The sequence below is a fragment of the Rhododendron vialii genome, chromosome 7a (genome assembly GCF_030253575.1).
Source record: "Rhododendron vialii isolate Sample 1 chromosome 7a, ASM3025357v1".
NCBI classification, from domain to species: domain Eukaryota; kingdom Viridiplantae; phylum Streptophyta; class Magnoliopsida; order Ericales; family Ericaceae; genus Rhododendron; species Rhododendron vialii.
The window spans coordinates 25401181-25421602 of record NC_080563.1 but is presented as its reverse complement, the minus strand read 5'-3'; the positions used below and the strand labels follow the sequence as shown (position 1 = coordinate 25421602).

At 39.3% G+C, this 20422-nt stretch overlaps 1 protein-coding gene across 5 annotated transcripts; it reads right to left on the bottom strand.

The window, feature by feature from the left end:
- Positions 1 to 265: 265 nt before the first annotated feature.
- On the bottom strand, positions 266 to 20372 carry LOC131331918 (peptidyl-prolyl cis-trans isomerase CYP95-like). Of its 5 annotated transcripts, none has more exons than XM_058365881.1 (14): positions 20229 to 20372; positions 16862 to 16984; positions 16644 to 16698; positions 16069 to 16157; positions 15730 to 15754; positions 12567 to 12605; positions 9603 to 9723; positions 9295 to 9428; positions 8756 to 9119; positions 7941 to 8058; positions 6753 to 6958; positions 5687 to 6355; positions 5486 to 5545; positions 266 to 838 (listed from the first exon to the last, which is right to left on the bottom strand). In XM_058365881.1, the coding sequence occupies exons 1-14, from the start codon at positions 20331 to 20333 to the stop codon at positions 517 to 519; spliced, it is 2430 nt and encodes an 809-aa protein (XP_058221864.1). In that variant the 5' UTR covers positions 20334 to 20372; the 3' UTR covers positions 266 to 516. The 5 variants fall into 5 exon arrangements, with proteins under 5 accessions (XP_058221864.1, XP_058221865.1, XP_058221866.1 ...); XM_058365882.1 differs by having other exon boundaries at positions 6753 to 6957; positions 7952 to 8058; positions 20229 to 20371; XM_058365883.1 differs by having other exon boundaries at positions 16862 to 16939; positions 20229 to 20293.
- Between the last annotated feature and the right edge of the window lie 50 nt (positions 20373 to 20422).

Sequence of the window (20422 nt, the reverse complement as noted above, 5' to 3'; positions counted from 1 at the left end):
GGCAAGAGAGGGAGAGAGAGCGAGCTTATGAAAGTACTTGTAGTGTCCCTAATCTTTTCCTTGGCGCCCACGAGGTCAATTAAAAGCATCTTTAGAGAGCATTTCAGTCGGTCACTCAGCACAAAGCAAAGCAAAGAGAAAACCGGGAGAGGTCGAACTGCTGCACTCACAAAGGAGTACGAGGATATGCATTCACCAGAATGACCAGCCGCTCAGGATTGAGGAATTTAAGCAAGCGTGAACAAATCTAACAAAACCACCAGTGTGCGGAAGAACAAATACGGCACAAGCACCTAAATAGAACGCAACATCCATTATTCGCCATACATCTCTAAATTAACGTCCAATGAAAGTCGTACTGAAACTATGGAGTTCTCCAAGTCACATCAATCACTCTTGAACTTTTAAACATCATAAGTTCATATAAGAAAAACATAGGAAGAGCAAATCACAACGCTCATGCCAAAGCTTTGACAAGTCCAACCGCAATATTCATTACTATCACCAAACACGTCCTTACCTCTGACCAGAGTCCGGAGAGCCGTCTCCGTAAGAGACCAAGCCCTTCTTCCCTTGGGGACTCCCAGAAGATGACCTTGACTTTTCTTTGGTAGCCCGTTTGGGCGATGGGGAGTCAAGGGAAGATTTCGACACAGACGAGCTCCGGCTGTGAGAAGGTGACCTCCGCCTTTCAGCACGTGGTGGTGGGGAATCACGGAACCTAGATGTCTCAACAGGAGAGGGACTGTGAATGGGACTGCGGCTGTAACGGCGGTCTCGGTAACGGACTGGGCTCCGAGATACAGGGCTCCGGGTCCTGCTTCTTCTGCCTCTGTACCTGAAAACAGGTGTTAGAACGTAGGAATCTTACAATAGCAGTGTAACAAAGAGAGGTTTCAACTAAGAGCAATTTGACTTGGAGTCTCCGAACTGGATTAAAAGAAACCCATTATAGCAGGATTACAATAAGTAAGCCACCAGCATAGTAAGACCCACTGAACCCATACCACACAAAAAGCACCAACATGGCTGAAAGAAAGCTATGAAGCAAGCATATGAGTATGGGTATGTGTTTGAGTAGGATATTGGTAATACAGGGGAACCTAGGAAAAACAGGATGGGGTATACAGGCACGACTTGAACATGTTGGTAAGAAACATATGGTTATAATGTCGAGTAATGCATAAACCAAATAAAAGACAGTTAAATGGCTTAGCCGATTAATGATCGAGCATTAAAACCACAAGGTCCAAATAGGATTTCATCAATGTTGTATCAAAAGAGTGACCAATAGACCAGACCTTAGAAAGGGAACTGATTTTCGCTCTCCCCTTCTATCTAAATGCACCACCTTTTTTGTCCTTAACCATGTGAAATTATAAAACTATCCTTCATACATTCTCTTCTCCGCACATGAGAAGAATAATCAAGCAATTTCGCATGGCTGAAAACAAAAAAGAGAGTGCATTGGGTAAACAGGAAGTGTGAAAATCCATAAAACCAAGCTAGCATAGAGAAGCCTGGTCAAGCAGTTGCTCGAGAGCAAGTCCATCTACAAGCTAAGGTACCAGTGTCACACAAGCACCAAATGGACCTCTTCACCAACACCCTTGCTTCAGGTTTTACGAATCTATTCAAAAACACATTTCAGAATTGAGTTCTCAAAGTCAGGGCGTGTCCAAATGTGTCAATTGGAGGCATGCCGTACAAACTGAGTATAGTGTACTAGAAGAGGAATAACTAATGGCCCTTTTGTGCAATTTAACACTGAAAAGCCAATCATAACACTTTGGAGAAGATCGGTTTTTGGAGACCTCTAGAGGTAAATCATACTTTCTTATCCATCAATATCATATACTTTGTAATGGTAAATGGTGTCCCCAAGGGATTCTTGGCCAGCTCTAGAGGGTGGCATTGTGATGGAGGCCGTACGTCGTATGGTGGAGAGGGTGGTTAAACCAGGAGGCCTTGTCTATGAATCTTGAGGGTGGTCAAGATTAGTGTCACATTTCCTTTAGGTCGATGATACCCTCATTTGTCTGCGATGTTACAGAGGTTGACATGCGTTTTGCAGTTGTCCTCAGTTTTGCATGGATAACAGAAACTACTTTGCTGGAAGTTGGAGCGGTTTGCTTCCTTTCCAAAGAGTTATTTTAGAAAGCTTATGGAGCGGACATTCAAAGCAAAAGCTGTTTCGAGTGGGATGGTATAGAGATCAAGGAAGCTTGCTACTGAAGACATATCTCCAAAAAGGGGGTGGATTGACTTTGATCAGCAGTACCTCATCTAGTCTTTCCATGACGTCCTTGGGGGTCGGTGGTTCGACATGGATTTTTTTTTAAACAAAAATATCCTTTTACTCCTGAAATGACATTTGCTTCCAAAAAACTCCTTCCCTTAAATTTGTCTTCCACCTCACTCCTAGTACAGATTCGAAATGTCATTTCTAAACAAACAAGCCTGATCTCCTTGGATTCATTAAGAACAAAGTCTCAATCTACACTAGAATTTTCGATTCTTTGTTCATGGAAATAAAAATCCTCGGCTCCCAAGTCTCAATCTATACTAGAATTATCGAGTAATCACACGTGTTTACTCTTATTGTTTCTACCGCAACGGCAAATCGATCTTTTTCCAAAATTGAGATTATCCAAACCAGACTTTGGAACAAAATGGAGTTTATATATATATAAGGGCGCCCTTACCATATTACGGTAAGGACACCCCTTTCCCAATCAATTTGCGATGATCCGAACCGCTCAATGTGTTCAGAACGTGATTTTAAAGATACCCGCGAGAAATCAGCAAAAAAAGACTTTTGATCCGAGCAGTTTTTGTTCCTATTTTATCAAACGATTCAAATAAAAACTACTCAAATCAAGCCCTTCCTGGTCTTTTTTTTTTTGTTGATTTCCTACTAGTACCCTTAAAATCGCATTCTGAACACATTGAGCGGCTCGGATCATCGAAATTTGGTCAAAGAAATGGGAGAAAAGGGGACACCCCCTTATAAGAAGTTTTGTATGTGTGTGTATAAGGACGCCCTTACCGTATTAAAGTAACGCCCCTTTCCCAACCAATTTGCGATGATCCGAGCCGCTCAATGTGTTCAGAACGTGATTTTAAGGGTACCCGCGAGAAATCAGAATCAGCAAAAAAAAAGACCGGGAAGGGTTTCATCCGAGCAGTTTTTATTTCTCAGCTAAAAAAAAGACCAGGAAGAGCTTCATCCATGCAGTGGTTCAAATAAAAACTGCTCAGATGAAGCCCTTTCCGGTCTTCTTATTTTTTTGCTGATTCCCTTAAAATCACGTTCTGAACATATTGAGCGGCTCAAATCATCGAAATTTGGTCAAGAAAGGGGAGAAAATGGAGATTTGATGAACGGTTCAATTAAAAACTGCTCAAAACAAGCACTTCGCGGTAATTTTTTTTTTGCCAATTTCTCGCGGGCACCCTAAAAATCACATTCTGCACACACTGAAAGATTCGAATCATAAAAATTTGATCGAGAACTATGAGATTGGGATTTTGGGTGTTTTTTTAAGTGTTTAATTGGTTGTCCACGGAACCACACATATATTAATATATATATATATATATATATATATATATATATATATATAGTCCGGTTCCCTTGAGGGATCCCGCACGGGCTTACCGTGCGGGACTCCCATTTTCCGATCGAATTGGGATGATCCGAGCCGCTCAAAGTGATCAGAACGTGATTTTAAAGATACCCGCGAGAAATCAGCAAAAAAAATGATCGAGAAGAGCTTGATCCGAGCAGTTTTTTATTGAACGGTTCAGTAAAAACTGCTTGGATCAAGCCCTTCCAGATCATTTTTTTTGCTGATTTCTCGCGGGTAAATCACATTCTGAACACATTGAGCGGCTCGGATCATCGCAATTCGATCAGAAAAAGGGAGGTCCGCACGGTAGACTGGTAAGGGATCCCTCATTGGATCCGTGGTGTATATATATATATATCGAAAGGAAAGTTGTGATGAAATCTTAATTATGATTTTTGAGATTTGAAAACGTGTTGGTTTTTCATATTTTGATAGATTGTTAAACTACTTTTGTTCTATTTTGATGGATGATCAATCTACAAAAATGTGTTTTTTGCTTTCTCTCTGACTATAATGCAAGGCTTTTGATAGTTGTTTTTGTACTTATTTGCTAAGTAAGGAATAGAAAGATGTTTTGAGGTTGAAACTTCCCCAACCCCCCGGGAATCTTAATCCTAGCTCCACCACTGCAGCTTGAGTATCATACGGTGACTGCGATAGAGTGTGATACCCTTCTTCCCCCTTTTTTTGATGACAAAGAATCACCTGGCCCACTTGGGGAATTTGGTGCAAACACCAAGTGTGCACCACACTCCCATGAATGCATGATAGAGTGTGGTATCTTTTCAAATAGGGGATCGGGGTCCATAAGTAGGAGTACTTCAATAAAGCTTTTCTCAATCGATGGTAATAGATGGCTTTTGAGGATGAGAAGTTGTGGAGGAAGGAGGTGGAAGTGTAGGTATGGGGTGGATAATTAATTGGCCCACTAGTAGAGTTATGGCCATAGGGTATGCCTTTATGGAAGGGATCATACTGATATGAGATGAGTTCAGTAAGAGATTCTTTTGGGTGCAGTAGCGAAGGAGGGTCAGAATTTGGCTTGAGTCACAGTGTGGTGTTGTCATTCATAGAACTAAGGCAGGTAATAGAGATCAGATCTTTTCATTTTGCAGTTGATTGATATGCATTTGATCTATAAAGGGGTGCCTCAGAGGCTTGGTATGGAAATCTCTGGTAGTCTGGTTCATCAACGACTTTAGAGTTTTTGCAAATTCAATCCATGGTGGAAGGGGTTTTCTTGGTTACCTTTTCCAACCATGGTCTTAGTGGTGGCATGACGACTTTTGCTGCTTCAAAATTCAAGTGGAGGAATGAGACTCCAGCGGTTGTTTCCTCAAAAAGGACAACCATAGTCTAGCCAATTCTAACACTTGACAACCTTAGAAGGAGCTATAGTTTGAGACCATATTTAGAGAGAACTTAGTTGGAGTTTTTGTTGTCATTGCGAGCCTCTAAGGGTGCAAATAGGAGCTCTTTTGACAGCACAGAGCTTCTGATTACTAGTTTGGACGGATCAATACACTTTGTATAATTTCTTGGTTGAATAGAGGGGGCCCTATTTGTATCTATCCTTCAGCACAGTTTATATGCGACTTTTACATTTCTATGGTACGAATGGTTAATATGCTGTGGCTTCTTGACTTTTACAAGCTATGTAGGGTTGTATATTCTGCTAATAATGTCTTCATTATAAAAAATTGAAAAAAAGATGAAGATAAAACCAGGTGGCTCACTTCTAATGACTCCAATAATCAGCTTCACAAGATCTCTTGATTGAAAAACAAATCAAAGCTGAATTTACGAATATAAAGTGTTCATTAGAATCTAAAAGATGTAGGCATATCACAAACCTTGGAGGAGTTCTCACTCTGGGTGGGCTCCTGTAACGCCTAGGGGATCTCCTGTAATATCTAGCAATGCAACCAACAATCAACAGAAGAAGTGAATTGCATTTCCACAAAAAGAACGAACAGACACACACAACAACAATAGGAACATCAATTGCAGTAGTGCTCTTGCAAATGAATATACAAGACAGATTAATTTATTACCTGTCGCGATCTCCTCTACCACCATAACGGTGGGACCTCACAGGGGACTGAGAAGGGGTTCTGTATCTACGTGCATAAGAGTATCGCTGACTGAATCCCCTCCCCCTTCTGATACGCTTGGGAGACCCATTTGGAGTAGCACTTCTGGATGAGCTCCTTCCACGATCAGACATAGGAGACCTTGCCCTGCGTCCTCCATTTACAGGACTCCTTGAAGGGCTGCGACGATTATTTCTTGCCAGTGGCCTAATTGGACTCCTGCTAGGGCTTCTCCGGGAAGGAGCCCTACCAGAGCTTCTGCTCACACTTCTTCGATAAGACCTAACTGGGCTTCTGCTCACACTTTTCACAACTCTTACAGGGCTTCTGCTCACTGACTTTCGTGACGACTTCCTCGATGAGATTCTTTGTGGAGATGCTGTGGGAGTCCTCCTAATGCTTTTCACTGGACTTCTGCTAACACTTCTTAATGGGCTTCTGCTACTGCCGCTTCTAACTGGGCTTCTGCTGATACTCCTGCTTCTCCCTGAGACTGGAGGGCTTTTATCAACAGTAGGACTCCTGCTGACACGCTGTCTAGGGCTCACACTCGGGCTCTTGCTCAAACTCCTCTTGGGACTAATACTCATACTCTTGCTCATGGCCCTTTTCGGAGTAATGCTTCGGCTCCTGTTCATCAGCTTTTAGGAAGATATCTAGAATCCATAAGAAAAAATCATAGCCCCACCTTTCCATTTGCTTTGTCCATTTTCACTATTTTGGACATCTGAAAATATTGTATACAATCTCTATTTTATTCTTCTTTAGATGATTTTGAAATTTTCCATAGACAGAGCTCAATGGAGAAAACATATTCTTGTAGCCGACCCCAATTGATTGGGACTTGTGGCTTGGTTTGGTTAGATGATTTTGAAATTTATTGACAAGAACCAATTGAGACCTTTTTGATTGGTTGGGGGAAAATACCAAAAGTCGTTATTTGTTTATCCGATTAAAGGTCACACAACCGAAAAACAAAAGGGGACGGAGGGAGTAATTGAGACATGATAAGAGGGTCGAAGAAAACCTTGAGTTTCCTTGGTGATTGTACACTACATCAGGTCCATCTGCACTTCTATTGGACTTAATATGCAATTCTACTCCATTGCTTCGCCGCTCTCCATTTTCCTTCGGGTATTCACCCTCTTCCCTTTCAAGTATACTAGTCGCTTCTCCATTTTTAAGAGGAATAGGAACAGCTCTCTCCTCAACCGAAGTAGCCTGATCTCCAACTACAGGCAGTCAACAAAAACAGTTGACTTGTTTAACCAAATATTACAATGGAGGAGAAGAACGACGAGTAGTGTGCATAGTCAAGATGTTGGCCATAAGAATCTTATCATAAACTGTAGTCTCAAATCCATTGCTGAAATAAAGCAGTCCACGTAAAACAAAGTGCTAACAATTAACTGTGACAAATGACATCGCCTTTATGCATAAAGCAGCAACCATTTAAACCTTGAAAAAAGACCATCCAACACATCACCGCATGGACCAAAACAATAGTACCAACGTAGATAAGTAAAAGGACATGCAAAGAAAATGCAGGTAAACAGCTTGTAATCTGCCATTCCCTTGCTCCTTCGCATGCATAACAACACAGCAAAGAAAGATGCATGCGAGTAGCTACCTATATATATATAGCAGCCAATTTATCTTTGTATAATGTACAACAGACTGCAAAATGTTGCGTTTCCATTTTTGTCATTCAACGATCTACATCGATGCATACCTACAATGGGTTCGTACAGACTTTTTTTAAAATATACTCCCTCGGTCCAGATTTTTTTAGTCCCAGTTAGCACTTTTTGTTGTCCCAAAAATATTGTCCCACTTCAAAACAAAAAGGGTAATAGTTAATAAAATTTAAATTTTACCCTTCCACTTTTAAATCAATACTCAATAGTACTAACAAAAAATTAAAAAAAGGCAATTGAACCAAAAGAACATACGACAATTGAAGGGTAACATGGGAAAATGTGTTGATAAAAAATGCAACGATTATGATCCTTAATTTTATTGGAATCCCCAAAAGGGACCAAAAAATGGAGATAGAGGGAGTACGAAGAAACAAAAGCACCAACTACGCAACTATGACTGGTCGAATACGTACACATCAGGATCTATGCATCATGATAACTTTACAAGTACAAATGAAAGTTGATGGAAAGAACCACAGTAGAACTGAAAGCATAAACTGATAAGGAATCATATCAGTTATCTCACCATGGTTATTATGCTTCCCATCTGGGCCCCTCACGCCAGCACCATGATCATCTGAGCTACTTCCACTTTTGCCCTCACTCTCAGTATCAGTAAGACTATCAGATGTTCTTTCAGAGGAAAAAATGGTGAACGTCAGCACAACAAAACACTAAAAGCAGAAAAAAGTGAACTTTGCTACATCACAAGACTTAGATCACAAACCCACCAGTCTTGGATAAACCAACCAGAGACTAAGATGTGAAGAGGGGGAAACGAAAGAAAAACATAGAAAAACAAACAAAGAATCAGAAAACCACTAGTATAGTCAATACTCTTGACCAGTTAGCACCTCCATTCATCATGCTTAAATATGTGCAGAAGGACTAGTACTAATCAAAGATGTTAGACCCTGTTCTTTCGACATGTAAGCATAATAGTCCAGCCAAGATACTACAGCAACCTTTACGGGTAAAAAAAACCCTCACACCAGACAGCAAAGATGATCTGTTGACGTTAATTCCGGGTATTCAGATACATCAATGAAACAGCAATAATTCTAATTCCGAAAAAGCATCCAGTGTAACGAAATTAAGTAATTAAGAGCTAGTGAGGTGAAAATAACGGTCCAAGTCTCGTCGTATAGGCTCTAATCCTACTACATCAGTAAATGGAACATGAGAGACGGAAAAAATATAGTTTCTCAGACTTGATCATGAAAAATGAGTGTGGAGAGTTAGTGAGTTACTAATTATAGCCATGTGACAAAAAACAGGGAATAGGCAACAGACGGGTTTAAGATCAAAAGTCAACCAGTAAGTCAAATACCTTCTTGACCTGCGCTTTGATCTCTTATCGCGCCGCCGCCTCTTTTTTTCACGTCGTTTGTCTCTCTTCTTTCCACGTTTATATCTGTCCCTCTTAGAAGATCGCTTTCTCTTCTTTCGCCTGTCATCACTTGAAGAACTCAAGTCAGACGATGACGAGAGATATGAGTCAGAATCACTATCAGATTCTGATGATTCTGTCTCACTATCTGAAGAAGTATCTGACTCAGATGTATAATATCTTCTCCTCTTTTTCCTTCTCTCTCTTGAAGATTTCTTGTGCTTTCCTCTGCGACGAGCTTCAAGACTATTAGCCTCCGAAGAAGCATCCTTTCCCATTTTCAATTTATTGGCTTTCTTTTTCTCTGCGCATTACATAATTATAAACAAGTAAAACACAGTGCATCCTGCAAACTTTCAACTCATACTATCAAACACTTAAAAATCATGAGCCGAAATATTACAGCTGAGACCTTTAAAAATGCTAACGGACCTCTAACTAGAAATCAATCACTACAAATAAAGCGCTCGGATTCTCACCATCATGGAATTCACCACAATTGATGATCTTCACAGTGACAGCAGGTATCCCGTTCCCGTCTTCATCTCCCACATTCTCAATCTTCTTCAGAACTTCAGACCCTTGCACGAGTTTCCCAAACACTATACACTTCCTGTTGAGAAATGACGAACAAGAAATTTAAGCAAGATGGAAAGTTCTTGTTAGGTATCAAGCAAAAATGAAGAAACTGTGCGCTCATTGAAATAATTTGCCACAATATAGGTGATCGAAATAGCCAGTTCAACTGGCATGCTTAGTATTCTAAAACGAGTAACAATATACAAACCTGTCAAGATGAGGATTAGGCTTGAAGGTGATTATGAATAACGAACCACGTGCATCACGATCTGCCACTGCCATTGATAGAAGACCACGCTCATCATGCTTTAGCTTGGATGGCGACTCATCTGAAATCCGTTACAACTAGCAAATTATTGGCAAGAAATATCAGTGTAAATAAGCTACACACCAAGAGAAAAAGCCCAATTTAAATCAAACACATGGAGAGCGACTGCATTGTTGATTGGTGAAAGTGATATTGGTGGACAATGGAAAATACAATAGACATGAAACCTTGCATGCAAATTGGATCTAATTTCCTCAATTATAGTACCACAAGATGTGATGTCACGAAAATCAGAAGTAGGTAAAGACTAGAGAGCTCTACCCTACCAAAGTATAGGTAACAATTTAACATTACATACAAAATAGAGACCACTGATAGTTTTCATCAGGTTCAATTCCCTTGACCAGTGAGAACACATGAAATGATGCTTTACAACATAAAGCATAATCCACAGAAAGAAAGATATCACCATTCCACACATAGTACTAGGTTTTAATTTATTCAGAACTACAAAGGCTGTAGCCTGTACCAGTAATTGAACTCATTCTACAAGTGTATTCTGCAATGAAGAAGAAAATCACGTTTGGCAAAGGTAATGATGCTAGTCATTGCTGCAGCCATAACTAGAATTCCTAGAAACAATCAAAGTGATTCAATAGAGTCAACACCAAAACATTGGTCAGACAAAGGCGTTTGACTCAAATCTTCTTCAACATAATTCTTTTAGCCCCTCTAATATACAGATGCTTATACAATACATATTATGGACCCTCCAAAATTTTCAAATAAGATTAAATTTACTTTCTTGAGTTTTCCAACAAAACATTGTATGAATTGACCTGCAATTATTTGCTATATTACACAATAGCATCAGATCAATTGGTATGCAAACAAACATTGTTCGGTTCCAGTTCTAAGCATCATGGAGGCACATTTCAATTCATAATAAGTTATATCACCCCCTAAATGACCTTCGAAGGTTGATTTTTATTTTTGTTCTCTCGAAACTATTTCCCACACCATTTATGTCTGTAGTTATCACTTTAAAAGATAGCAAAAGCTCTCTCCTTTTTTTTGCCTTGACACCCTTAGATAAAAAATTTGACTTAGTCCTCAATATGGAGGAAGTAGCAGCAAAATGTGGAAAGTGACAGTGAAGTGGTCTAGTTTTTACATCAGTAATCACTAATCAGAGCAGTGTTCACAAAGGCGACAAAGTGGTGCAGTATCAGCCAGGTACTATGTCCCAAAATAGCACCCTCCAAACACCTACCCACCAAAAATTCGTAAGAAAAAAGCATGCACAAAATCCCTCATAGTTAATAACATAGAACAGGTGCAAAGGTGGTAACAAATTGGCTCGCGTGTGCGTGCAAAAGTAAACTTATATGACCATTAGTAAAGGTGGTGACAAATCGGCAACCGTATTTGTGCAAAAGGAAACTTATATGACCATTAATAGAGCACTGGTGCCAGCCTTGATGCTCATGAAGTGAAACCAGCAGAGATTGAAAGAAAAAGTGAAATAGATATTTTTTTTGTTGGAATAGTTTAAAGAAGTAGAATAGATACTTTTTTTTGGATAGTAGAAAAACTATGATGGTTCCAAGCTGAACTACCAGGTTGCCAAGCCAAATCACTTCACTACAAATATGCAAACGAAATAGTTAGAAAGTTTTGTACAAGAAACTAAACCGTATACCATTTATTGTGGTCTTAAGTTAACAAAGAAATAGAATCCTACATTTAAGTTCTGAAATCCATTTTTTCCATCTTCAATCATTTTAAAAATTCCAGATATAGTGAAACTAGTGTGGCAAGGAGAAGAGCACTCTGTGGAAAAAATGCTCAGCCAACACACTACAGTTTGCTTTGGGTTATTTCTTGAATTAAAATAAAAAATCTGAGCCAATCACCAAGCCCTGATCCTGAGAATGGTACTGTCTCTCCTACAGCAGAAACCCAAAAACATACACAACATAAGACCTATCCACCTACGAGATTAGACCGTCCAAGTAATTGATGAATACCACGTATAAACTTTTGCAACAATAAGGGAATAAATGGAGGCCATTTTACTGCCTAGCAATATTCGAGCCTATTTTGAATATACTCCCGTAGAATAGATATCAACCCCCCCAAAAAAAAAACTCTGAAATGGGGCCACTATAACGGACCCATGAAGCTCAATTGAACAAGCATTGATCCTAAGGTAAAAAATACGAGTCCATCTTCAGCAATCAACTACTCCTGAAGCCATAACAAGCAGCAACACTGCTTCCATGCATGAACAAATTAACAAAATTCAATAAAGAGACGTCATCCCTTCCAATAAGCCCTAGTCCATAACCTGCTAGATAGGAAACTAAACAAAGGCATGCACCAGAAATAAAACAACAGTTACACCTCAAATGGAAAGAGCGAAATTAAATGAAAGAAATGGAAGTTTACAACTATCCCAAAATGATAAACTGCACTTGGAACACAACAGGAACAAGTAGCATCCTAATTCAGAAATCAATAAGATACAAACACGTGAGTAGCCATAACATCCATACACCCTACCATTTTAAGAGACAAATACAATTGTCCAAATTTCATTGGGTCGAAGCTCCCATGCACCGAGAATAAGATCAAAAGTCAGCCCCAACCTTCACAGGCAATGCAAAAACGAAACCCATGTGCTCTCAAGAGTCAAGATACAAATTATCGAGGAATTGAACAAAGAAAGATACAGAATTCTGCGCATGTGTGTTTGGGGCAATCTTTTATTAAGATTTTGAATCACTCCTTAAAAAAGATGCAGCAGAAGCTATATCCTCTTATTTCTTAAGAGGATGAATCATGATAGACAATCACGACAACCAAAATTCGCACACAACTGAGAATAGAGTTGTATTTCACCTGGAAACTTTTCGCCGTATATGCTCTCTCCAAAACTCCCTGCAAATTACAAACACCAGTTTAAGATAGAATACCGTTTCAATTAAGTTGCTTTACCATTTTGACTCAATAAAACTTAGCAAATCCCTTGTTGGGGAAGTCGTATTCAAGAAGATAAAAGAAGTTCGAAGAAACTAACTCCAGGTCTCCAACTATTCGTGCAACTGATACTATTAGGTTAAGTGGTCATGCCTCTTCACATACTAGCCCCAAGAGACTTATCAACATCACTAAGTCCAGAGTAAACTTGAATTTTCTTTTTTTTTTTTTTTTTTTTGATAATTTGAATTTTCTATTTACCATCACATCTTTTGTTCATATATTTGGGTCTGCCGTCCATTAGCTTCACAAAGAGTAAGAGAACGTAGAGCTGAGCATTCTCCAGAATTTCATAATTCACCCCTACTCCAAGCTATTCCACTTGCCTTACTATCCTATTTTGCTTCATTGTTGAAGCAATCATAAAGGAACACTTATGCAAACTCATTTCTCTTCACATTTGCATCCAACAACAGTCAACATAAACACAGCGAAGATACACCCAGAAAGATTTGCAAACACTACCCATATATCATCTCTACCTCTCCACATGTAGTTTCAGCAACAAGTATTTTGAAAAGAGACTCACACTGAAGGTGATCTTAGAAATATGCTCACTATATGGTAGCATTATTCCAAGAATTCTTGCGCCATTTAAGTCTATCTGCCAAGTACAAACTTGTCAACTTCAGAAACCACATGCCGGAACCTACAAGCATCAATTTAGGGCTGCTCACGGTCCGGATCGGAATTTCTAGAAATCCAAGGACCGAATCGCTAGTCACGGTTTTCACAAAATGAAATCCGTGTCTGGACCAAAAGTCCTACGATTTGGTTCAGTACTTATCCCATTACAAAGAACTACGCTTTACCCCCTAGGTTTTATGTAAACCTACACTATATCTCATTATTAATGTAAAATACTAAAATTGGTAAAACAAAGTTTTAACAGTACTGAAAATCATTTAAACATACACACATACATATTAATATATATAGTCCCCTTCAAATGAGGGATCCCTCATTTTGCTAAAACATGGACCTCCTATTTACGACCCATATTTTGATGATCCAAACCGTTCAACTTATTTAGAACATGTTTTTAAGAGTACCCGCGAAAAATCGGCTCAAAATATTTTGAGCCGATTTCTCGCGGGTACCCTTAATAACAGGTTTTGAACAAGTTGAATAGTTTGGATCATCAAATATGACCCTGAACAGTGATTGATGAAAAGCCCAAGGCGAAGGTGAGGCGACAAAGCCATAAAATACGAGGCGCAAGGCGAGGCGAGCGCCTCATTGAAGCGAGGCGAGTGTTGTAAAAAAAAAAAAAATTACATAAATGAGCAATATTCACTCATAACATCAAAACTAGAATTACCATCACCATAGTGCATAATAACCAACATTCCAACATAAAAAATACTAGTATACTATTTACTAGCCCTACACAATAACACAAAAAAAAGTGCCAAATAGAGCCAAAACAGTGCTGAAAGCTACAGAGCAGATCCGAAATACCAAAACGTAGTTGCAAAAACCCTTCGAGTGGTATTCAAAACAACAAATTAGATCTGAAATACCTTGGAACATCAAGACCAGTAAGTTTCAGGTGCAATAGGAAGACACCCAGCTGATTTCGAGTGCGAAATAGAAGCCGAAAGTCCTGACCCAATCAAAACGGAGTGCCTACAGGAGTTGCCGGAGGTTGGAGACTGAGCGGCTGTGGTCGTCGGTGGTCGGTGAGGGTCAGCAAGGGTCAAGGGGTGGTCCTCGGTGGTCGGTGAGGGCAGCCGGAGGTAGAGAGGTGGTCGTCGGTGGTCGGCGAGGGTCAAGAGGTGGTCATCAGTGGTCATTGGTGATGGCTGCGAACGATGTGACGCCTAGTCGCAATTTTATAGCACCTCACGCCTAGTCGAGCTTTTTATGCCTAGTTGGTCGCCTCCTTCAACCTTGCCTCGCCTCAAACCTCTAAGGCAAGACAGGGTCGCCTCATGCCTAGTCTCGCCTAGGCGCGCTTTTTTAATCACTGACCCGGAAGGCTCCGAACTATGAGGTCCGCATTTAAGGTCTTCATTAGGAGTTCACTGTTAATATATATACAGAAATTTTCAAGTCAGGGATCCCTGATTTTCTTACGGTCCGGACCTCATTGTTCCCGATTGAATTTCAATGATCCGAACCGTTCAATGTGTTTAAAACGTGTTTTTAAGGGTACCAGCGAGAAATCGACAAAAATATGACCGGGAAGGGCTTGATCTGAGTAGTTTTTTTTATATCATCGGAATTTTATAACGAAAGTTGACTTCCTCATGAGGTCCATACCATAAGAAAAATCAAGGATCCCTAACTTGTAAAGGACTGATATATATATATATATATATATATATATATATATCACGGTCCGGTTTGGTTAATCACGGTTTTGTACTGAAAATCCGTGGACCGAACTACAAGTCACGGTTTTCTAATTTTTCAATACGTGCCCGGACCATTAATGCACGTACAAAACCCAAAGGGAACGGATCGGATCAGTCACCGTTCACCGAATTTTTTTAGCAACCCTAAGCATCATCACCTTCAAGGAATGTTTACAACAATGTATAAACAACCACAAACATTCAATGCCAATTTCCCCATTTGGTATTCAAGGTCAGATATTCGTCTTATATAGTCAAGTAAGGAGATTGACCCCAAGTCCACTGTCATTAGGTATATACAGTTGAAGTCACAGAGCACCTTTACCAACTCAAGGAGTTTAATTTTCTATAACAGGTCAAAGGACTTGAGAACTTATATGGGTAGGTAGAGCAAATGAGTAGATATTAGCGGAGGAAATAGCTTCTCAGTTGAATTCTCTCTGTTGTTAGGTATATACAGTTGAATTCTCTCTGTCCCAGAAGTTAAATTGATCTAATCACCTTGTCAGATGCAGAACAGAGAGAACTACGCACGGTCTTGGGATTATTTAACATCAGTTACTAACTTACTATTAAAGGAACCAAACAGTAACTTGCCAAAATATATAACATAAAGATAAAGAGGCTGATAAATAGGTTAAAGTGGCTCCCCAAGAAATACATACCATCTCGTTTCATGAAATCGCCACCCTGCATCATAAATAGCAAGAGTTAGAGAACGGTGGTAACAGAGAAGGCAATATTTGCTACAACACTGGGTCGGGTATGGCACAGTTTAGTAAATTCTTGAGGATAAACAACTAGTAAGTACAACCTTAAACTACATCACAAGAAAAGCAGTGGTGACCATCAGCCCTGTATCCTACATCATGAACAAGGATAGCTGACTAAAAGACAAAGCAACTTCTGAGTCATGCTAAAATAGGAAACTATTCACAGAGGCAATCACTTACGATCTATCTATTGAAGAATTCTTGAACTTAAACAAGGACAGAAGAACATACCTGAGCCATCGATCCTTTGATAACACGATGAAAAAACGATCCTTTGTAGTGTAGGGTTTTTCCACTCTTAGGACCGATTCCCTTCTCCCCTGCAAGGTAAGAGATTTGAAATGTTAGATACAGACAAAACAGTCCACTAACAGCCAAAAAATGATATCAGCATGGGCAGCATAAGCGTGAAAAGGTAGGCCTCATAAATAGAAAATAAAAGGGAAGGAAAGCAAAAATTAAAAATTAAAAAATTGAATATATACATGCATCCTAATTCTAACGATTAATGACATCTCAAAACATAAAGCATGGTTCTGAGTCTTCTGACATTTTATTTTAAAAAATAATCTCCTGACAATAATCATTACCAGAATAAATTATCAACTGGCTAAAAATCCACATCCACAAATGCAACATTATCAATCCCCAGGTCAAGATTCATTTTGCATTATAGATATTTTAACAGAATGGGTCGTCATCTTTATGTGTAGAAAACCTATTGACGAATGAAAGAAATGTCAGAGTAATTGAATATTGAATACAAAAGAGAGAACACTACGACATAAAGCCCCTACAAGATATACCTGTACAGAGTGCACGGAAATTTTCTGCAGTCTTGGGAGCAATGTCAGAGAAAAGCTGCAAGGTTACAGATTAACAATGAATGAATTGTGCAAATCCCAAATTTTCAGGGGTAAATATGCCAGTAGAAGACAACAAAATATGAGACATTAGAAGAAACAACAAGCATATCAGCACAACAGCATATTCAAAGTAAGATTGGTTCAAAGCATAAAATTACCTCAAAAACCATCTTTTCAGCGGGATCTCCATCGATAGATACGTCCAAAAACACTAATGGGTTCTTCTTGCTCATTTTCTTCGTACTCAAGGACCACAACACCAAGCAAGTATCAGCAATGATCTGATGGAAAAGATGTTAGCTAGAGTAACCGCATTCTATAATCTTATCGACAATCACAAATAAAAGAAAAATTAAACGTCCAAAATCTATTTTGCTGCAAACTGCCAGTGATTCAGACAAGAACAATTTACAGGCAATTCAGGTCACGTGAAGAAAATGATCTTATTTAACCACTGTACGTTGCTAAAATCAGGAAATGGAATAATCGAGAATTTTGAGTAACTGGCCAAGCCACTAAAGTTGCTAAAGTAGTAATGAATCCCATCGGTAAAATGGGTCCTATCGAAAGTCCATCTATTCCTAATCTTCAAACATCATAACACCAACAATTCAAAGTAATTTAAGCGGCGATGGCAAGAACAATTGTGCAAAATTTAGCATAGATGAATGCCTTTAGCAAGATGCTTGTCAAGTTGTCAACTAACACTTGACGAGGTTGTTAAAAAGGAAAGATAGGAAGCCATTTCTGGTTTTCATAGTTTCCAAGCATATTTCCCCAACACTCTCTTGCATGATAATTGATATTAATTGAAGTTATTGAACAACACCAAATCACATCACAACTAGCAAATCATCTTTCATAACAATCTATGTCACTAACTACCAGTATTTCATAGCATGGAACAACATGCTGCTTTCGTCATAAGCCTTTTTTATAGTCTTCACAATGTTAGCCTGGACAAATCACCTAGCAGCTGTGGATCACCTCTTCCTCACCTCATAATCTATCTTAAAGGCTCACAAATTCAACTTATTCTATCCTTCATCTATGATGCCACCAACCCTACCGATCTCCCCATTTGTCTGAAAACAAATTGATAGAAGACATCTTATGCAGCTATCCGTATTCAATGCATCCTACTTCTTTACCACAGAAAACCTCAGGTTGAATTTACTTTCATGAGTATTAGATGAGGAGACAACCACTACAAAGTGCCCCCTCCCCTTATCCAAACCTCTAATTGTGGGAAGCATCCAACTTAATCTCATAAACTTCATAGGATATCCAATTCAAGACAAGTAATCCCTTCTATGTACCTCATGGCTATTCAATTCTTACTACAGGAAATCACATGAAACAAAAAGCAATAGCCCATAATGCACTTCCAAATAGGGAAAACATAAAATTCATACTCAAACTTTGCCAGCAAAAATTAAATCAAAACTCCAACACCCAATCCCACAACCCTGACAACAATCACAATGGTGTCCTGACAATGCCGAATGGCACATCCTAAAGCGAGAAATTCTTGAAGGAAAAAAATGAACGGTCCTTAAACATGGGCATAAATCAGTTAGCATAACCATTTTCCAAACAATACAAACAAACAAAAATCAAGGTTCTCACTTCATCATTCTAACCCCGTTCATTTTGGGGTTTTGGATTTTGGATTCTAATCATTATTCTATTTCTCTCCAATCATTACTCTCATTTTTTTCTCTATCCCTCTCCAATCATTACCCCTATTTCCAATCATTACTCTATTTCTCTCTACCTCATTACCTACAAATCCAAATCCAAAATCTCAAAACAAACGGGCCCTGATACTTAAAACTTCTCTTTATATCTCCTGAATCACATCATCAGAGAAGTGATCAAAGAAACATATCCATTCATATGTTGTTTGCTAAAGTTACCAGACTCAGAAATATGTTCACTCACTTGATAAATCGCCTAGGTCAAATGAGATACAAGGGAAATTCCCACATCAAACAAGCATCCAAGTGTCATAGACAAATCAAAAGAACAATCACTTCTACACCTCCCTTCAAATGATGATAATGATCTACAATTTATGTTGTCCGAATGCACTACATGACGCAAAGAGGTGCTGCATCCAAGCCATCCGCTTACTCTTCTTAGGACACCCTTAATGGCAACAATAGAAAAGCACCTTCAAGACCTAGCCCCTAGGCACCCATGTAAATCTAAAGATGCACAGAATCAGGGACCAAATCTCTGAAGCCACCAGCAGTGAAGTACTAAATAGGTCGCCGACCATCCCAAACAACTGCACATGTACCACCACTCTATCAACGGCTTATTTAATGCAGACAAAGCAAAAAAAAAAAAAAGCAACATTCAAAGGGGTTCATATGCACTACACCCTCATCTAAGGGAGTTGCACTCCCCATCACCAATCAAGCTTCTACACATTGTGATCACCAAGAAAAACCACCCAACCCCACCTCATCGCCTATCACTATTACACGGATCCTTCATTTTGGCTAAAGTACCCATGTCGATGTGTCCAACACCCATATTCAATTTAGACACTTGGATCCTCTAATTGTTAATGACATTTACAGAAAAGTAATATGAAATTAGCTAGAAAAGAAATATTTTGAGTATTTCACATGGACAGGAAATAGCCAAAACATATTTTTCTTAACCCCTTCTTGTTTGAATACATTTCTAAATATAATTTACAGCACATAATCTGCAAAAATATGGAACATATATCCTAGTATCCTAAGATTTAAGTTTAGGAAGGTCCAACGCTTGGACTTGCACCCGCACCCGATACTTGCCTCCGAGTCCGTGTAACATGGGTCATTGCGTCTTCCATCTCTAACCCGACATAGGAGCCTGAAAGCAGACTAAGCAGCTCTACACATGAAGCTGCTTCCAGTTTTGCAAAGCATGCCTAAAAACCAGTCGCCAAACCCCACTGCTGTGATCAATGGCTCACTAGCCTGTAACAAAAGCCTCCCAATCAAAACCATCATTGAAGAGTTCATGAAAAGCATACTGCTGTGGCCTGTGACTGCACCAAAATCCGTGCAAAAGCCGAATTCTCCTATCCTCAGCTCCTCATCTAAAAACCACATCTAGTCGTACCCTATCTATAAATACTTGGCATACTTGCATACGTACTGAATTCCAGAATATATATATATATATATATATATATATAGAGAGAGAGAGAGAGAGAGAGAGAGACACACACACACAAGTATATATATAACCATCAAATCCCGAGCCCTAAACCCTACCTTATCTTTTGTGTTTCCTACTAAAGGAAGACGCTTAATCTAATCGTCAAAAGAACTACAAAAGAAATCACCAAGATCAGAATCGATACTGATGTAAACCAAAACCCGGAATTATGGAAAAATACCAAAACCGAGTCCGTAGATGCATGAATTATACAAGAGCAATCGACCGAAATGTTCAAAAAAGAACAGATACTTGTTGTGTGGGAATGTGCGTACGTGATAGAAGATAAACCCTAGTTCGTACCTGATAGAAGATGCAGCTACAATTGCTGCTTCTCTCCTCCACAGAAATGAGACAAAAGACAAGTGCGTGTAAGTGGGAGGAAAACCTAGCTACTTCTACTGCCATGCGTCTTTACTGAAATAACCCCGCATTGGACCTGGAATAACTCGATCTGCCCTTCGATTGTTAGAATGACTACACTGCCTTGAATTTTG